Source organism: Asterias amurensis, chromosome 17 (genome assembly GCF_032118995.1).
Source record: "Asterias amurensis chromosome 17, ASM3211899v1".
NCBI lineage: Eukaryota > Metazoa > Echinodermata > Asteroidea > Forcipulatida > Asteriidae > Asterias > Asterias amurensis.
This window is the reverse complement of record NC_092664.1, coordinates 10,095,065-10,108,403: the sequence shown is the minus strand read 5'-3', so window position 1 is coordinate 10,108,403 and position 13,339 is coordinate 10,095,065. Positions and strand designations below refer to the sequence as shown.

The 13,339-nt window shown below is 37.1% G+C and overlaps 1 protein-coding gene across 2 annotated transcripts in view; it reads right to left on the bottom strand.

The window, feature by feature from the left end:
* Nucleotides 1-48: 48 nt before the first annotated feature.
* Nucleotides 49-13,339, bottom strand: part of LOC139949647 (O-acyltransferase like protein-like) — a 25,303-nt gene continuing 12,012 nt past the window's right edge. For both annotated transcript variants that reach the window (XM_071948100.1, XM_071948101.1), the window contains exons 7-17: nucleotides 13,123-13,258; nucleotides 12,137-12,341; nucleotides 11,506-11,673; nucleotides 9,516-9,612; nucleotides 7,318-7,591; nucleotides 6,486-6,565; nucleotides 5,453-5,557; nucleotides 4,730-4,883; nucleotides 3,401-3,584; nucleotides 2,825-2,967; nucleotides 49-1,446 (exon numbers count right to left, since the gene is read on the bottom strand). In XM_071948100.1, the coding sequence (XP_071804201.1) occupies nucleotides 1,315-1,446; nucleotides 2,825-2,967; nucleotides 3,401-3,584; nucleotides 4,730-4,883; nucleotides 5,453-5,557; nucleotides 6,486-6,565; nucleotides 7,318-7,591; nucleotides 9,516-9,612; nucleotides 11,506-11,673; nucleotides 12,137-12,341; nucleotides 13,123-13,258 (1,678 nt within the window). In that variant the 3' untranslated portion in view covers nucleotides 49-1,314. The remainder of the gene's footprint in view (nucleotides 1,447-2,824; nucleotides 2,968-3,400; nucleotides 3,585-4,729; nucleotides 4,884-5,452; nucleotides 5,558-6,485; nucleotides 6,566-7,317; nucleotides 7,592-9,515; nucleotides 9,613-11,505; nucleotides 11,674-12,136; nucleotides 12,342-13,122; nucleotides 13,259-13,339) is intronic.

Here is a 13,339-nt window from a genome sequence, read left to right as displayed (position 1 = left end):
CCCCATTACACGCATACAAAAACATTTATTATCATACATTCACAGTGCAATGTTACACAACTCATTACAACTTTATTGTTACCACAAAGAAAATCTCTTTAGCCTTTGACACATAACACCAAAACAAAGTACCGAAATTAAAAACAGTTTAGGGCAACAGAGAAAAAAGGTACGATAATAGAAGGTTTAAAAGTATACCCTAGAAAGATCAAAAGGCAGATGTAAAATAACATATTATTTGAGCTGTCTTAACTAATTCTGTCTGTAACTCTGCGGCATGCTGATAGTACAATTCCTTACATGGTCAAACTTCTAAACGAAAACTGTGTTTCAGTTTTTAATGTTTTCCAGTAATATTTTTCTATAGACGATGTGACCTATGTTTACATTCAAACCTCCCTCTGTTGACAAAACACTGTATACGTCATGCTTCGCCGGGCAAAAAGACACGTAATCATGGTAAGATTGCATACACTTTCTAGCTGGCTGCCAAAACACAAAGGTTTTGCCCGGCGGTATGCGCGCGAATCATGTTATGGTTTTCGAGTGTCGTCAGAGGTCACATCGTCTATACATTAAACACTAAGTAGTCTGCTTTTGTGAATTTGTATGTTCCTTTATTAATGTGAGACCCAATTTGCATGCTCTGTCTGTAATTTTCACGCTTTAACTGTATTTTGTGTGTGTAAAATCAATGAAATTTTGCCCGTAGCAACCAAATTGAATGTTTTGTATAAACAATGAAAATGTTACAACTACTACTACTAAATGATTTACTATGTTTTCATAAATGATTTTGGTTGAAATGAAGGTGGAACAATTTTTTTAGCAAAATGAAGTTAAAGAGTCGAAGTATAAAACGAATTTATGGGTAATGTTTGTAAAAACCACTCTTCTGCAGACCCTCTGATGGGGGTGGGGGGTGGGGGGGGGGTGTTGAGGGTGTTAAGGCCCGGTCCCACTGAAAACGATAACGATCACGACGCAAAGAGAACGCATTCTATTGGTCGAATTGCTCCACGCAAAATACGCACACGCTCATCCAACCAATGGAATGCGTTCTCTCTGCGTATAGTTATCGTTGTCGTTCTCGTTATCACTGCAGTGGGACCGGGCCCTTAGCCTTTGTATCGTGGTAAAAAAAAAACACTTTAAACTCCAGGTATACGATTTCCAAGACTGCTATAAACTCTAGTATGGGTCTCTTCGTGAAAGATCAGCGATCACATTACTTGTCATCCAAGTTTAATAGGACACCTATTAGTGCCGTAAAATGACAATGACAACTTCTCCATCTTTCTGTGATTGCAGAATTTATTTTATCTTTTTCTTTCCAACACCACCGAGCAGAGCTTTCTCGATGCTCATGACCGGTCCCTCCACAAACAGCGAGAGCAGGAAGGCAGCAAAGTAGGAGACCACAGTATTCGAAATGAAGGTCAGGGCCTGAAAAGAGAGAGTTGTAAAAACAATCAATATCAAACTTTTATACTACTAATAATAATAACCACCATTTATAAAGCGCAGAAAGCATCGGCATCCATGTGCTGTTAACAGATATGAACAAGCAATACGAGACAATTTTTAAAATATTTTAAGCTCATACAATAAAATTTATATGAAAATGGACGAACAATTAAAGTTCAAAAGTACCAATATGTCGATTGACTAGTACTGTACTCTGATTCTTAACTATTTCTTAGATGTCACTCTAATGATGAGAGTGAACATTTTACGAAACCACATTTAACACTTAGGCCTAATTTGCTTATACATTCGAAACGAATCTATACTTAGGCCTTACTGTAGGTTCGTTACAAACTAAACTACTAGTGATATTTCAAATTAAAATGACTGTCTCTCCGAATTGAAAGATAACTAGATGTTCAAAACACAGCTTAAAAAACATGTAAATATTTTAGCGTCCAAAAACATATTCCAGTTAATGAATGTACTTTTAGTAAAAACATTTGATTATTCTAAACTGATCAAAACATGATACCCATAAATGTAGCAAGCACTTTAAAAATATTATGCTTATAAGTTTTGCAAAATAGAAATGTGACCAAAGGTCGATCGACAAAACACAAGTTTATGGAAAATAGTGCAAGTCAGAGACAAGACTATAATCAAATCGTACAAACTGGTATGTCATGATATCCTACGATGGACCATACCACCGTCGCAGAGGGGTGGTCAATCAGCATGGGAAAGTGGTTTGGTCAATATAAAAAGTGTAACACTATACCAGCATCCTTGTTTTACAACAAAGTTTGTATGTCATAAAACAATGTCTGTCTGTCAATAATATTGTCTGTCAATTATAGTTGTCAATTGGCAATGTCAACTGTCAATCAGTGTCTGTCTGTCAGTGGTCATTGGTAGATGAGCAAAATTAAAGATAACAATTAATTAAATATTCAAAACAATTAGATGAGGTTACAGTTTAATATATAGGAGGCAATTATCTGGACAATTATTCAAACTAAACGAATATTAAGAAAATCATTTATTGTTATAGGGAGACAAGTGTCACGATCCAACACTACAATGACTTTAAGCCGCCAGACCTTGAATTCGATGCTCTAAACCACTCGGCCAAGACACCCTATACAAAACTCCCCACCAGCAATCCATATTTAATTCAATTCAATTCAATTAAAATCAATCAACATTTATTTCCATGATTGGTGAAAACAGGAGAGTAGCAACCAAATTCAGCACAATTATAAGTCAATGACAATCAAGAACAGGTCAAGGAAATAATAACTGGAAACGAAATCTAATGAACCCACAACAAAAACAACAGTAGGCCTATACTCACATATTGCATGTAAGTGACGTGGTAAAACGACTTTGCTGTAAGGTAGATGACGTAGATCAATGTTGGATGGAGGAGGTAGGCACCGAAGGTTATGCGGCTTAGAGGAGCCCAAAACCCCCAGCTCAGAAAAGCATTTACCGGTCCTGTCAAAATAGAAACGCTGATAATTAATGCTACAAATTAACTTGGGGAGTATTAGCCCTGGCGGCATACACTTTCGTATTGTACGACGTTCAGCACAGATGAAGTGTCCTATGTAGGGCTAGGGGAGTAAGTGCTTTCTGCTCATCGAAGTTGCGAGAGAATAATGAAAGAAAAAACACACCTTTGTTGCAAACATGTTTGTGCTTTCAGATGCACAATAAAATACAGCAGCTGAAGTCGTTAAGTGAGTGAGAAATTACCTCTTTCTCAAAAACCACGTTTACTTCAGAGGGCGCCGTTTCTCACAATGCTTCATACTACCAATAGCTCTCCATTACTCGTTCCAAGTAAGGTTTGATTAACAATTAAGGTTAAAAAGTTGTTAGTAATTACCAATAGTGTCCAGTGCCTATAAACCTCCGTACCACTTACCTCCGTATCCGAAGACACAAGCAAAAGCCACCCATGCGACAGCAACCGCAAAGCTGAACCGGGAGAAGACCAAATAAAGGACCGAGGCGTATTGTGGAAACTCGTTCCCAGGTTGTCTGTACGGACCAAATAACACGCCCAGGGCTACCCCAGTGGCCAGTACCCATAAAAATCCATTGAGGAACTGTAAATCAATGAAAGTACGCCTTTGTTAAAGCCATTGGACACTTTCTGTAAACAGTGTTCTCCAAAGGCCCACACTTCGTGTATCACAACTTATATATACAATAACAAACCTGTGAAAATTTATTCTCAATCGGTCATCGGAGTCGGGAGAAAATAACGGGAAAACTCACCCTTGTTTCCGCACATTTCGCCGTGTCATGTTTAAAATAAATCCGTAATTCTCGATATCGAAAATTTATAGTGTTAATTCTTTATCAAAAAGTAAAGCAATTCATGGAACAATATATCAAGAGAAGTCTTTCACCATTAACAATCTGTAAACCCTGTAAGTTATTTGTAAATCTGTGAACTTTTAATTTTTTTTCTGTTCCGATAAAGCACCCGTCTAAAGTTTATACAATACTACTACTATAAAAAAAAGAAATAGTAATAATATTATGTTACAGAGCGCATTTCAGTTCTGGGAGAACTCTCAATGCCTTTTTCACATAATACAATAACAAATACAAGTGTAATCTACAAATTAACTTCAATTAACACTCAAATATATTTTGTTAAAACACAACTATATAAGTCCAATACAGTCAGAATAGGGGCATTTGCATAAAAGCCACAGGAAGGCTTGTTTTGTAATGCCAGACTATACACGGAAAGATTACAGCAAAAAGAAAGAAAGGAAAACAAGTCTTAATAAAACTAAAATAAAGGTGGTATGGAACAACACTGAGGGCGGAGTTTAGGAGAAGGAACAAGGCACAAATGCATACAAGATTACTATGGCCCAATTTCATGGCTCTGCTTAATACCGTAAGCAAATGATCAGCGCTTGTGGACACAGGGAATGATGTGCTTACGTCAAGCGTATTTCAATTTAATTGAATACAAAATGGTTTATTAAAATATGGAGCGAAGTTAAAAAAAAAAAACAAAAAAAAAACGCACATGCAAAAGTCAAATAATATGTTAAAAAATACAATAATTAGAAATTAAAAAAAAATCGGCGCTTGCACCTATGGCGGAGAATGTGATCTTTAGAAGTTGCACATACCCCCAGCTTTTGCAAAATCATTGTTGCTTCTTTGCCAAATACAAGGATTTCACTGTTTGCAATTTTGTTTCTGTTATTCCCCAAAAAGCACGTACCTTGCTCATCTTGACTGGTTTTCCATGCTGTTTGTAGAATATATAGCCGGCTACCATGCCTACCAAGTACGCTGGAATGCGACAATATGGTTTTCCATATATGACATCAGCATTTGGATTTCCGTATACAACTTGTGTGTTGTTGTTGTAGGCTCTAAAATAGGTTAAAAACACAAACAGAAAAAGGTGTGAATGCGTTGTGCAAGTAACATGTGCCCGAATCAACCCTTAAAGACACTAGACACTTTTGGTAATTGTAAAGTCCAGTCTTTTCACTTGGTGTATCTCATCATATGCATAAAATAACATTCATAATACCTCAGACAGTTTCGCTATTCCTATTGGTGGAGAGCGCGTCATCAAGGTTTTGTGAGAAACGTATTTTTGACTCCATGTCACGGCGACGTGAAAAACGTTAGAATATCAATCATATTTGCCCCAAATGATTTGTAAACATTAGTCCGATCCAGCTTTTGAGGGTGTGGGGTTGGCTTGAATAAAAATGTTGCTTTTATCGGTTGGAAGCAATGGGAGACTTTTGGGACGCTTGGTGGCAGCAGACTTACCTGGTAAAATCCATTGTTCTCGTTCATGTGCGCACGCTCAGAACTACGTAAACATTGGAAACTTACCTGGTAAGTCTGCTGCCACCTAGCGTCCACAAGTCTCCCATTGTACGTTTTTTTTCTAATGAAGTGGTAACACATTTTTTACAATACTTACGGGTGGTTCCATACGGGTGACCCATAGTAAGTAGCAAGGTAGGCCGTGATGCCAAATGATCCAAGGCACAATGTCGCAATCACTATCATTCCAATCTTAGGCTTCCTGAAAAAAAAACAATGTTACTATTAAATGCAACATCAACAATAATCAATGAGAATACTTTATTGATTTATATTGCGTTTTTTCCATAAATGTACACACTACAAAATGCATTACAGACATATATTAGACAATGACCAAAAAGCTAACAACTCGTAAAAAGCAAAGAAATACCACAATCCCAAAGTATGAAAAAAACAAGACCCTTTAAATAGGATTTCCCGAGCAGTAAAAATTCAATATAAAGACAGTAGATACAACAGTAAAAATGCATTAACATCAAGACTGTAAATACAACAGTAAAAATGCATTGACATAAAGACAGTAGATACAACAGTACAAATGCATTGACATAAAGAGAGTAGATACAACAGTAAAAATGCAATGACAGAAAGACTGTAGATACAACAGTAAAAATGCAATGACATAAAAACAGTAGATACAACAGTAAAAATGCAATGACATAATGACAGTAGATACAACAATGCAATGACATAAAGACAGTAGATACAACAGTAAAAATGCAGTGACTTAAAAAATAGTTGATACAACAGTAAAATGCAGTGACATAAAGACAGTAGGTACAACTGAAAAAAAACAAACATTGACATAAAGACAGTAGATACAACAGTAAACATACATTGAAATAAAGACAGTAGTTACAACTGTTACAGTAACAATGCATTGACATGAAAGTAGTAGATACAAAATCGTATTTTAATAATAATGGTTGAAACTGTTGCTGAATAAGTATTGCTTGAAGCTTTGCATGGTGTGGAGAAAAAGGAAGAAACTGTAAATAAATAGTAAACTTGTGGGTACAACCATGTGTAAATCTCTTTTGTGTGAGTGCTGGCTTTGACTTAGCCGGTTTGATCTCAACGTTTCGAACAGTGTACTCTGCTCGTCTTCAGGAGAACTAGATACTTACTTATACAAAAGATACAGGATGAATGGACTGATGATGAAGAACTGCATATCATTTGCCAAGTACCAGGCCCAGCCCATACACTGTGATAACAAAACGATATAAATCAGGTTAAAAATGTTTGTTGTTTTCAAGCGAAAACAAAATAAATCAAGGTTCAATTCAAAATAACTCATTCAAACAATCATAATCGAAACATTATTAAAAAACACAAATTGCAGCTCCGGAAAGCAACTGGGCACCGGGTAGACAATTTAATCCTAAAAAGAAAATCAGTTAAAAAAAAAAAAAAAAAAAACACGCGACAATCCTTTAGACAAACAACAATAGATTATTGTTTTAAAGGCAGTGTACACTATTGGTAACTACTCAAAATAATAATTATCCTAAAACCTTTCTTGATTACGAGTAATGGTGAGAGGTTGGTAGTGATAGTATACAACAACATTGTGAGAAACAGCTACCTGTAAAGTAATGTAGTTTTTTTAAAAGGAGTAATTATCCACGAATTTGATTTTGAGACCTCAGATTTAAAATTAGAGGTCGAAATCATTCACCTGAAAGCGCACAACTTCGTGTGACAAGGGTTTTTTCCTTTCACTATTATCTCGCAACTTCGACGACCGATTGAGCTAAAATTTTCACAGGTTTGTTATTTTATGCATATTTTGAGACGCACCAATTGAGAAGACTGGTCTTTGACAATTACCAAGACTGGTCTTTGACAATTACCAATAGTGTCTAGTGTCTTTAACGACTAAAACAGATATATACGGACATAAAAGGACAGACATGAACAATACCGATATACGGACAGAACATTTTGAGATCATACCGACGCATTAAGATCACCGGGGAATGGGTACAAGTTGTTGATGTACAGCAGATGTGTCCACCATCGCTCCCTGCATAGATCCGCCACATCCTCAAAGAAGGACGTCTTGAGTGGTCCCTCGCCCATATGTATGGCCAGAGATGCCCATATGGCCAATGCTATCATGTACGTGGGGGTGATTCGCCACAGCCGATGGAAGTAGAAGATGAACCAGTTCATCTTTCCATTAACTTTCTTCATGTGTTTCAGTGTTAGGTAAGTCAGAAGCAGTCCGCTGTTGATGCAAACAAACAATTAAAAATTAATTAATAACAATGACATGCAATGTTTAAAAAAAAAAAGTTACTAAAGACACTGGACACTATTGGTAATTTTCAAAGTCCAGTCTTCACACTTGGTGTATCGCAACATAATAATTATGCATAAAACAAAAACCTTTGAAATTTGAGCTCGATTGGTCGTCAAAGTTGCGATATAATAAGAAAAAACACCCTTGTCACACAAAGTATTGTGCGTTTAGATGGTTGATTTCGGTACCTCAAATTCTAAATCTGAGGTCTTGAAATCAAATTCGTTAAAAATAACTTTCAATTCTCGAAAACTATGTCACTTCAGAGGGAGCCGTTTCTCGCAATGTTTTAAACCATCAACCTCTCCCCATTACTCGTTACCAAGAGAGGTTTTATGCTAATAATTATTTTGAGTAATTACTAATAGTGTCCGCTGCCTTTAACTAGTTCTAATCCTACCCTTTCATGTTTCCCTGCATTGTTATCGAACAACACATTTACCACTTTATGGTCCAGTAATCCATCCTTTCATACTGAACATCCTTTGCCCTCACCACGTTACTCATATTATTTGTTCTTAGCCACCAATTGTTTCTAAAAAAAACACCTTGATTGGCTATCATTTTGCCGTTTTTTGTTTTCTTTTGGATCCTTCCCTTAGTCCCTTTCCCCTCTTTTTTTTCTATAAATGGATATGTATTTGGTGTACTTGGTTATGCCTCTGAAGAAGGTCCGGTTTGAAACGAAAGCTAAGGCCATCTACCGGTACCCTACTCATTTCCAGCTTTCCCCGGGACCCCGCACCATGACACGCTATGGCGATCGGGCCTTTCCAATCAACTTTCAAATCTCAACTTAAAACCCATCTGTTTTGTCAATCTGGTTATAGCGCTTAAGAAAACATCCGTATTTAGCGCTCTATAAATGTTGTAATTATTATTAATATTATTATAAAATATTAAACAGTTTTTATATAGTACATTTTTTAATAAGTCTCAATGCGCTTTACATTTAGTAGCATCCCCTGGCCAATGTACCAATAACACCCCTTTAATCTTCACCTATCTGGGGAGTACACAACTTGGGCAACACAGAATCGGCCCGAAGATTTTGTCAAGCCCAATATTCAGCCTCCAACGCTCGCAGTTACGCATTTATACCCCTGGGTGAAGAGAAGTATTTATAGAAAAGTATCCTGCTCAAGGACTAGAAACAAGTGTCTCTACCGTATGATTCTTACTTGGCCTGCCCATTGATGGAAATCGGTTCCCAATTTGAATTCTGAATTGAATACTTCGGGCCGGGAGACAGAAGCAGTCGTTAGAACAGAGGTGTCCGCCCCTTGTATTGGCCGCCATCTTTGATGAAACGAGAACCCCGTGAAAGACCATCATTGGCTGAGAGTCCTGCGCAGCGCGTACATGCGTTCACTGTTCCATACGCCTCTCTTAATATTTATGCATTACGTCATAATTCTTACCCAAAATGAGGCTATGGGCGCACGTTCCCCATCACCTGCAGTGGCTGCGCCCATCGCCTCGTTTTGAATTAGCATTGTGACGTACCTCATGCATAAATATTAAGAGAGGCGTATTGTGTTACATTCAAGATGGCGGTCAATGACGCCATAGGCAATCTATTTGCTGCTAAACGCCTGTGTACCATATTATGATCTTCCTTACGAATCTTACAACCATTACAATTTTGTTCTCAATTCAAGTCACATTACGTCCTTACTGTAAAAACCACATCATTACAGAATGCATACAACATGTAGTAGCGCAACAGAGTAGTTTAAGAATTAAACAGTCAACGAAAATTAATAGTATGGAATCCGATTTGAAAAAAGAGGCTTGTAGTAATCAGCCTATGGACGGAAGAGAGACAAGTTTAGCCTTATAATAGTACCTAAGCATGAAGAAAACATCAACAGAGACCGTAGAGTTCACGATGACGCAAAACGAAAACGAGGGGAAAATCACATCGATTGGATACCTATAGTCATCTGTCAAAAGAATAACAAACACAAAAGTTTTAACCAAAGATTATCAAATACAAACGTTGTATCGAAAGAATATTAATCACAAAAGTTGTAACAAGTAATATCAAACACAAACGTTGTCACAAAGAAAATCAAACACAAAAGCTGTAACAAAAGCATATCGAAGACAAAAGTAAGTTGTAGTCAACAAGTATCAAACACAAACGTTGTTACCAAAGAGTCAAACACAAAAGCTGTAACAAAATATAATCAAACTCAAAAGTTGTAACAAGTTATATCAAACACCATAAGTGTAAAAAACGAATATCAGCACAAACGCTGTAACAAAAGAATACAAAAAACAGAAGTTGTAAACTAAGAATACTAAACACAAAAGCTGCAGCAAGAGAATATCAAACACCAACAGTGTAACAAAATAATATCAAACACAAAAGCTGTAACAAAAGAGTATTAAACACAGAAGTTGTAAACAAAGAACATCAAACACAGAAGTTGTAAACAAAGAATATCCAACACAGAAGTTGTAAAAACAGAATATCAAGCACAGAAGTTGTAAACAAAAAATATCAAACACAAACGTTGTAAAACCAAATTATTTTGGCCACCACCCCCCCCCCCTAACAAAGATGGGCACAATATAAATGTATGAATTATATTATTATGACCAAATATAAGGGAGACCGTCAACTAGATATCTAAGTTGGTCGAGAGCCAGTGTCCAAGATTGCTCGGTCAATTAACTCCAACATGAACGGTATACCGGTGTCCCAGGGAAAATTTCGCTCGTCCCCAGCGCCTTGCTTTAACTAAAGGCGCTGGGATGGGCAAACGTATCATGCACTGTCATTGGTGCAATAATGCGCAGTCCCATCATGCATCACACTCACACTGCACCATATTTCTATGCACTGTACACATGACGTACTTCCTGAACAAGAATCTGTGCAAGCGATTAGCCCATCCCAGCGGTCCTGGATAGACTGGCCGTTGGGGCCGAGCGAAAGGGAAAATCTGTCCCCATATAGGAAATCAACATAGGCTGGAGGAGAATGTTTCAAAAGAGGGCGCTAACAGATGAAATTTGTACACAGTTTGCCATAATGGGGGACAGAATCTCAATGGGACATAATCGCCTGCATAGACCAACGGAGCTTAAAAGGACATTGTCTCATTTGACTTGATTTATTTTATTTTATTTTAATTTTTATTTACCCTGGGGAAACCTCTTAGTGAACCAATGTTTTTCAGAGGTACCCAGCAACTGCTAACACATTAAAATGTTAAAATTTTATTTATATCACAATTTAAAATAAACATATTATTAATAGCAAAATTAAAAATAGAAAAAAAAACAAATTTAAATAAAGACTACGGATTTATGACAACAGCACAAAATCTTTACAACTAAGCAAAATAAACAATAAAGACAAAGGTTAAAAATCTCGTGCAGCCACAAAAAGTACCACATTCCCCATCCATTACAAATTCTTGGACTGTATTTTAAAACTTGCTACCAGTGCATGGCAAGGGATTTTTTAGTATAATGGGCAGTTGGTTAAATGAGTTGACCCCACGAGCAGCAAATTTCCGTTTTTCTGAGTTGGTTGTGGTTTTAGGCAGTGAGGGAACTAGATTACCTTGTGAGCCCGATCTGGTGTTGTATGAGTTGGCAGTGGCGGCATAATTAAAAACATTCCAAAGTTGAGGAGGCAGTGTGGAAGTAAGACTCTTATAATATACTAAAAAGTTTAAATGACAATTTCTCCTGGCACTTCTTGAAGACTCCCACCCAAGAGTATAGATAAAATAGTGTGTGTGTGCAAGTTCTCCGGGGGGAGGAAAAAGATAGCTTTTACCAGAGCACTGTTTTGGATTGTATCAAATAGTAAGACTTACCCATGAAACCAAGCTGGAAGCTGAAGGTGTGGCCTAGAATAATCCAGAACATACTGAGGACACGAATACCATTCAGACAAGCTAGACTTCCCGCAGTCTGTTCAGTATTCAAGATCTTAGAGCCGTTTCTGATGGACGAGAACCCCATTAAGAGTGTGTCGATAAACCCTGAACAAAATATAACAAAATATGATTAATAAAATGACTAATGACGCTGTTCAAGTATACACATGATAATGTATTAAAAGCACAGGAGACTATTGGTAATTACTCAATTAATATGAATTGTTAGCATACAAACTTACTTGGTGACGAGTATTGGAGATTGATTGATAGTACATGTATAACACATTGTGAGAAACGGCTCCATTTAAAGTACCGTAGTTTTTCAGGAGGGATTTTTTTCTCTCAAACGTTTAAATAGTTCAGGCCTGAAGCACTGATATTCATCTGGAGACACACAACTGTGTGCAACGAGGGTAGTTTTTCTTTGATAAGATCTTGCCATTTGAAGACCAATTGAGTCAACATTTTTCACAGGTTTGTTATTCTATGCACATTATGCCGAGATCTACCAAGTGAGACTACTGGTCAAAGGGGTTCACTTAGTTTAAAAAGTACAAGATCTTACCTAATTTATTCAACCTTTTTCTGGCTGCATCTGTATCAACAATGAAGTGTTCGTTGCTTTCAACCATCTCAACGTGCATAGCATGTCCATTGGTGGCGCCCTTTCCATTCTGAAGTTCCGGTTCAGACTGATCCTTGCTTTTGACCATATCGACTCCTTTAACCTCCTCAGCGTCATCAGTAGTAAGAGCGGACTCATAAACGTTCTGTAACGTGACATGGACAAAAACAATTGGAGCATTACTAAGGATGAAAACTATGAAGGATCATTGCATAGAAACATTATGTCCTACCTTACCCTAACTTCATAGAGCTGCAGCACAAAGGTAGCTAAGCACAGCATAACTTTGCTAACCAAAACTGCCATTTTATATGTACAATTTGTATCTGGTATCCTGCTCAATTCTGCTAAGCATGAACTTATTAAGCAATATTTTTTTCTTAAAGGAACACGTTGCCTTGGATCGGTCGAGTTGGTCTTTGAAAAGCGTTCTGCAACCGTTTGTTGTAAAATGTATGTGGTTAGAAAGATATTGTAAAAGTAACATACAATGATCTACACAAATATGTCTCAAAATTGCGTGGTTTTCTTTTTACCCTGTCGACTAACACGGTCGGCCATTTATGGGAGTCAAAATTTTGACTCCCATAAATGGCCGACCGTGATAGTTCACGACGTAAAAAGAAAACCGTGCAGTTTCGAGTGATACTTGTGTGGATCATTATATTCTACTTTTAAAACATCTTTCTAACCATATGCATTTCATAACAATTGGTTTCAAACGCTTTTAATAGACCAACTCGACCGATACAAGGCAACGTGTTCCTTTAAGCAGCCCTGTACAATTGGGCATCTGCTGAAAGCACACAACAAATTTGTGCAACAAGGGTATTTTTTCTTTCATTAATCTTGCAACTTCGGTGACCAGTTGAGTCCAATACTGATACTAAAGGAGTCCAGTGCCTTTAAGAAAGTGCCAAACTAACCTCAACGTGTCGTTTCTTTATTGCTTCCTTGATTACTTCCATGGTTAGCGACATGGTATATTGGATGTTTTTGTGAGCAGTAACGTGGTACAGAGTGCCGATTATAACTATTAGCAGGAAACCACAGCAGATGCACCTGTAATGATACAACACAATCATCCAAAATGCTGATTTTATTTTAAAAAGCACCGAAACAGTTATTATAATACATATAATT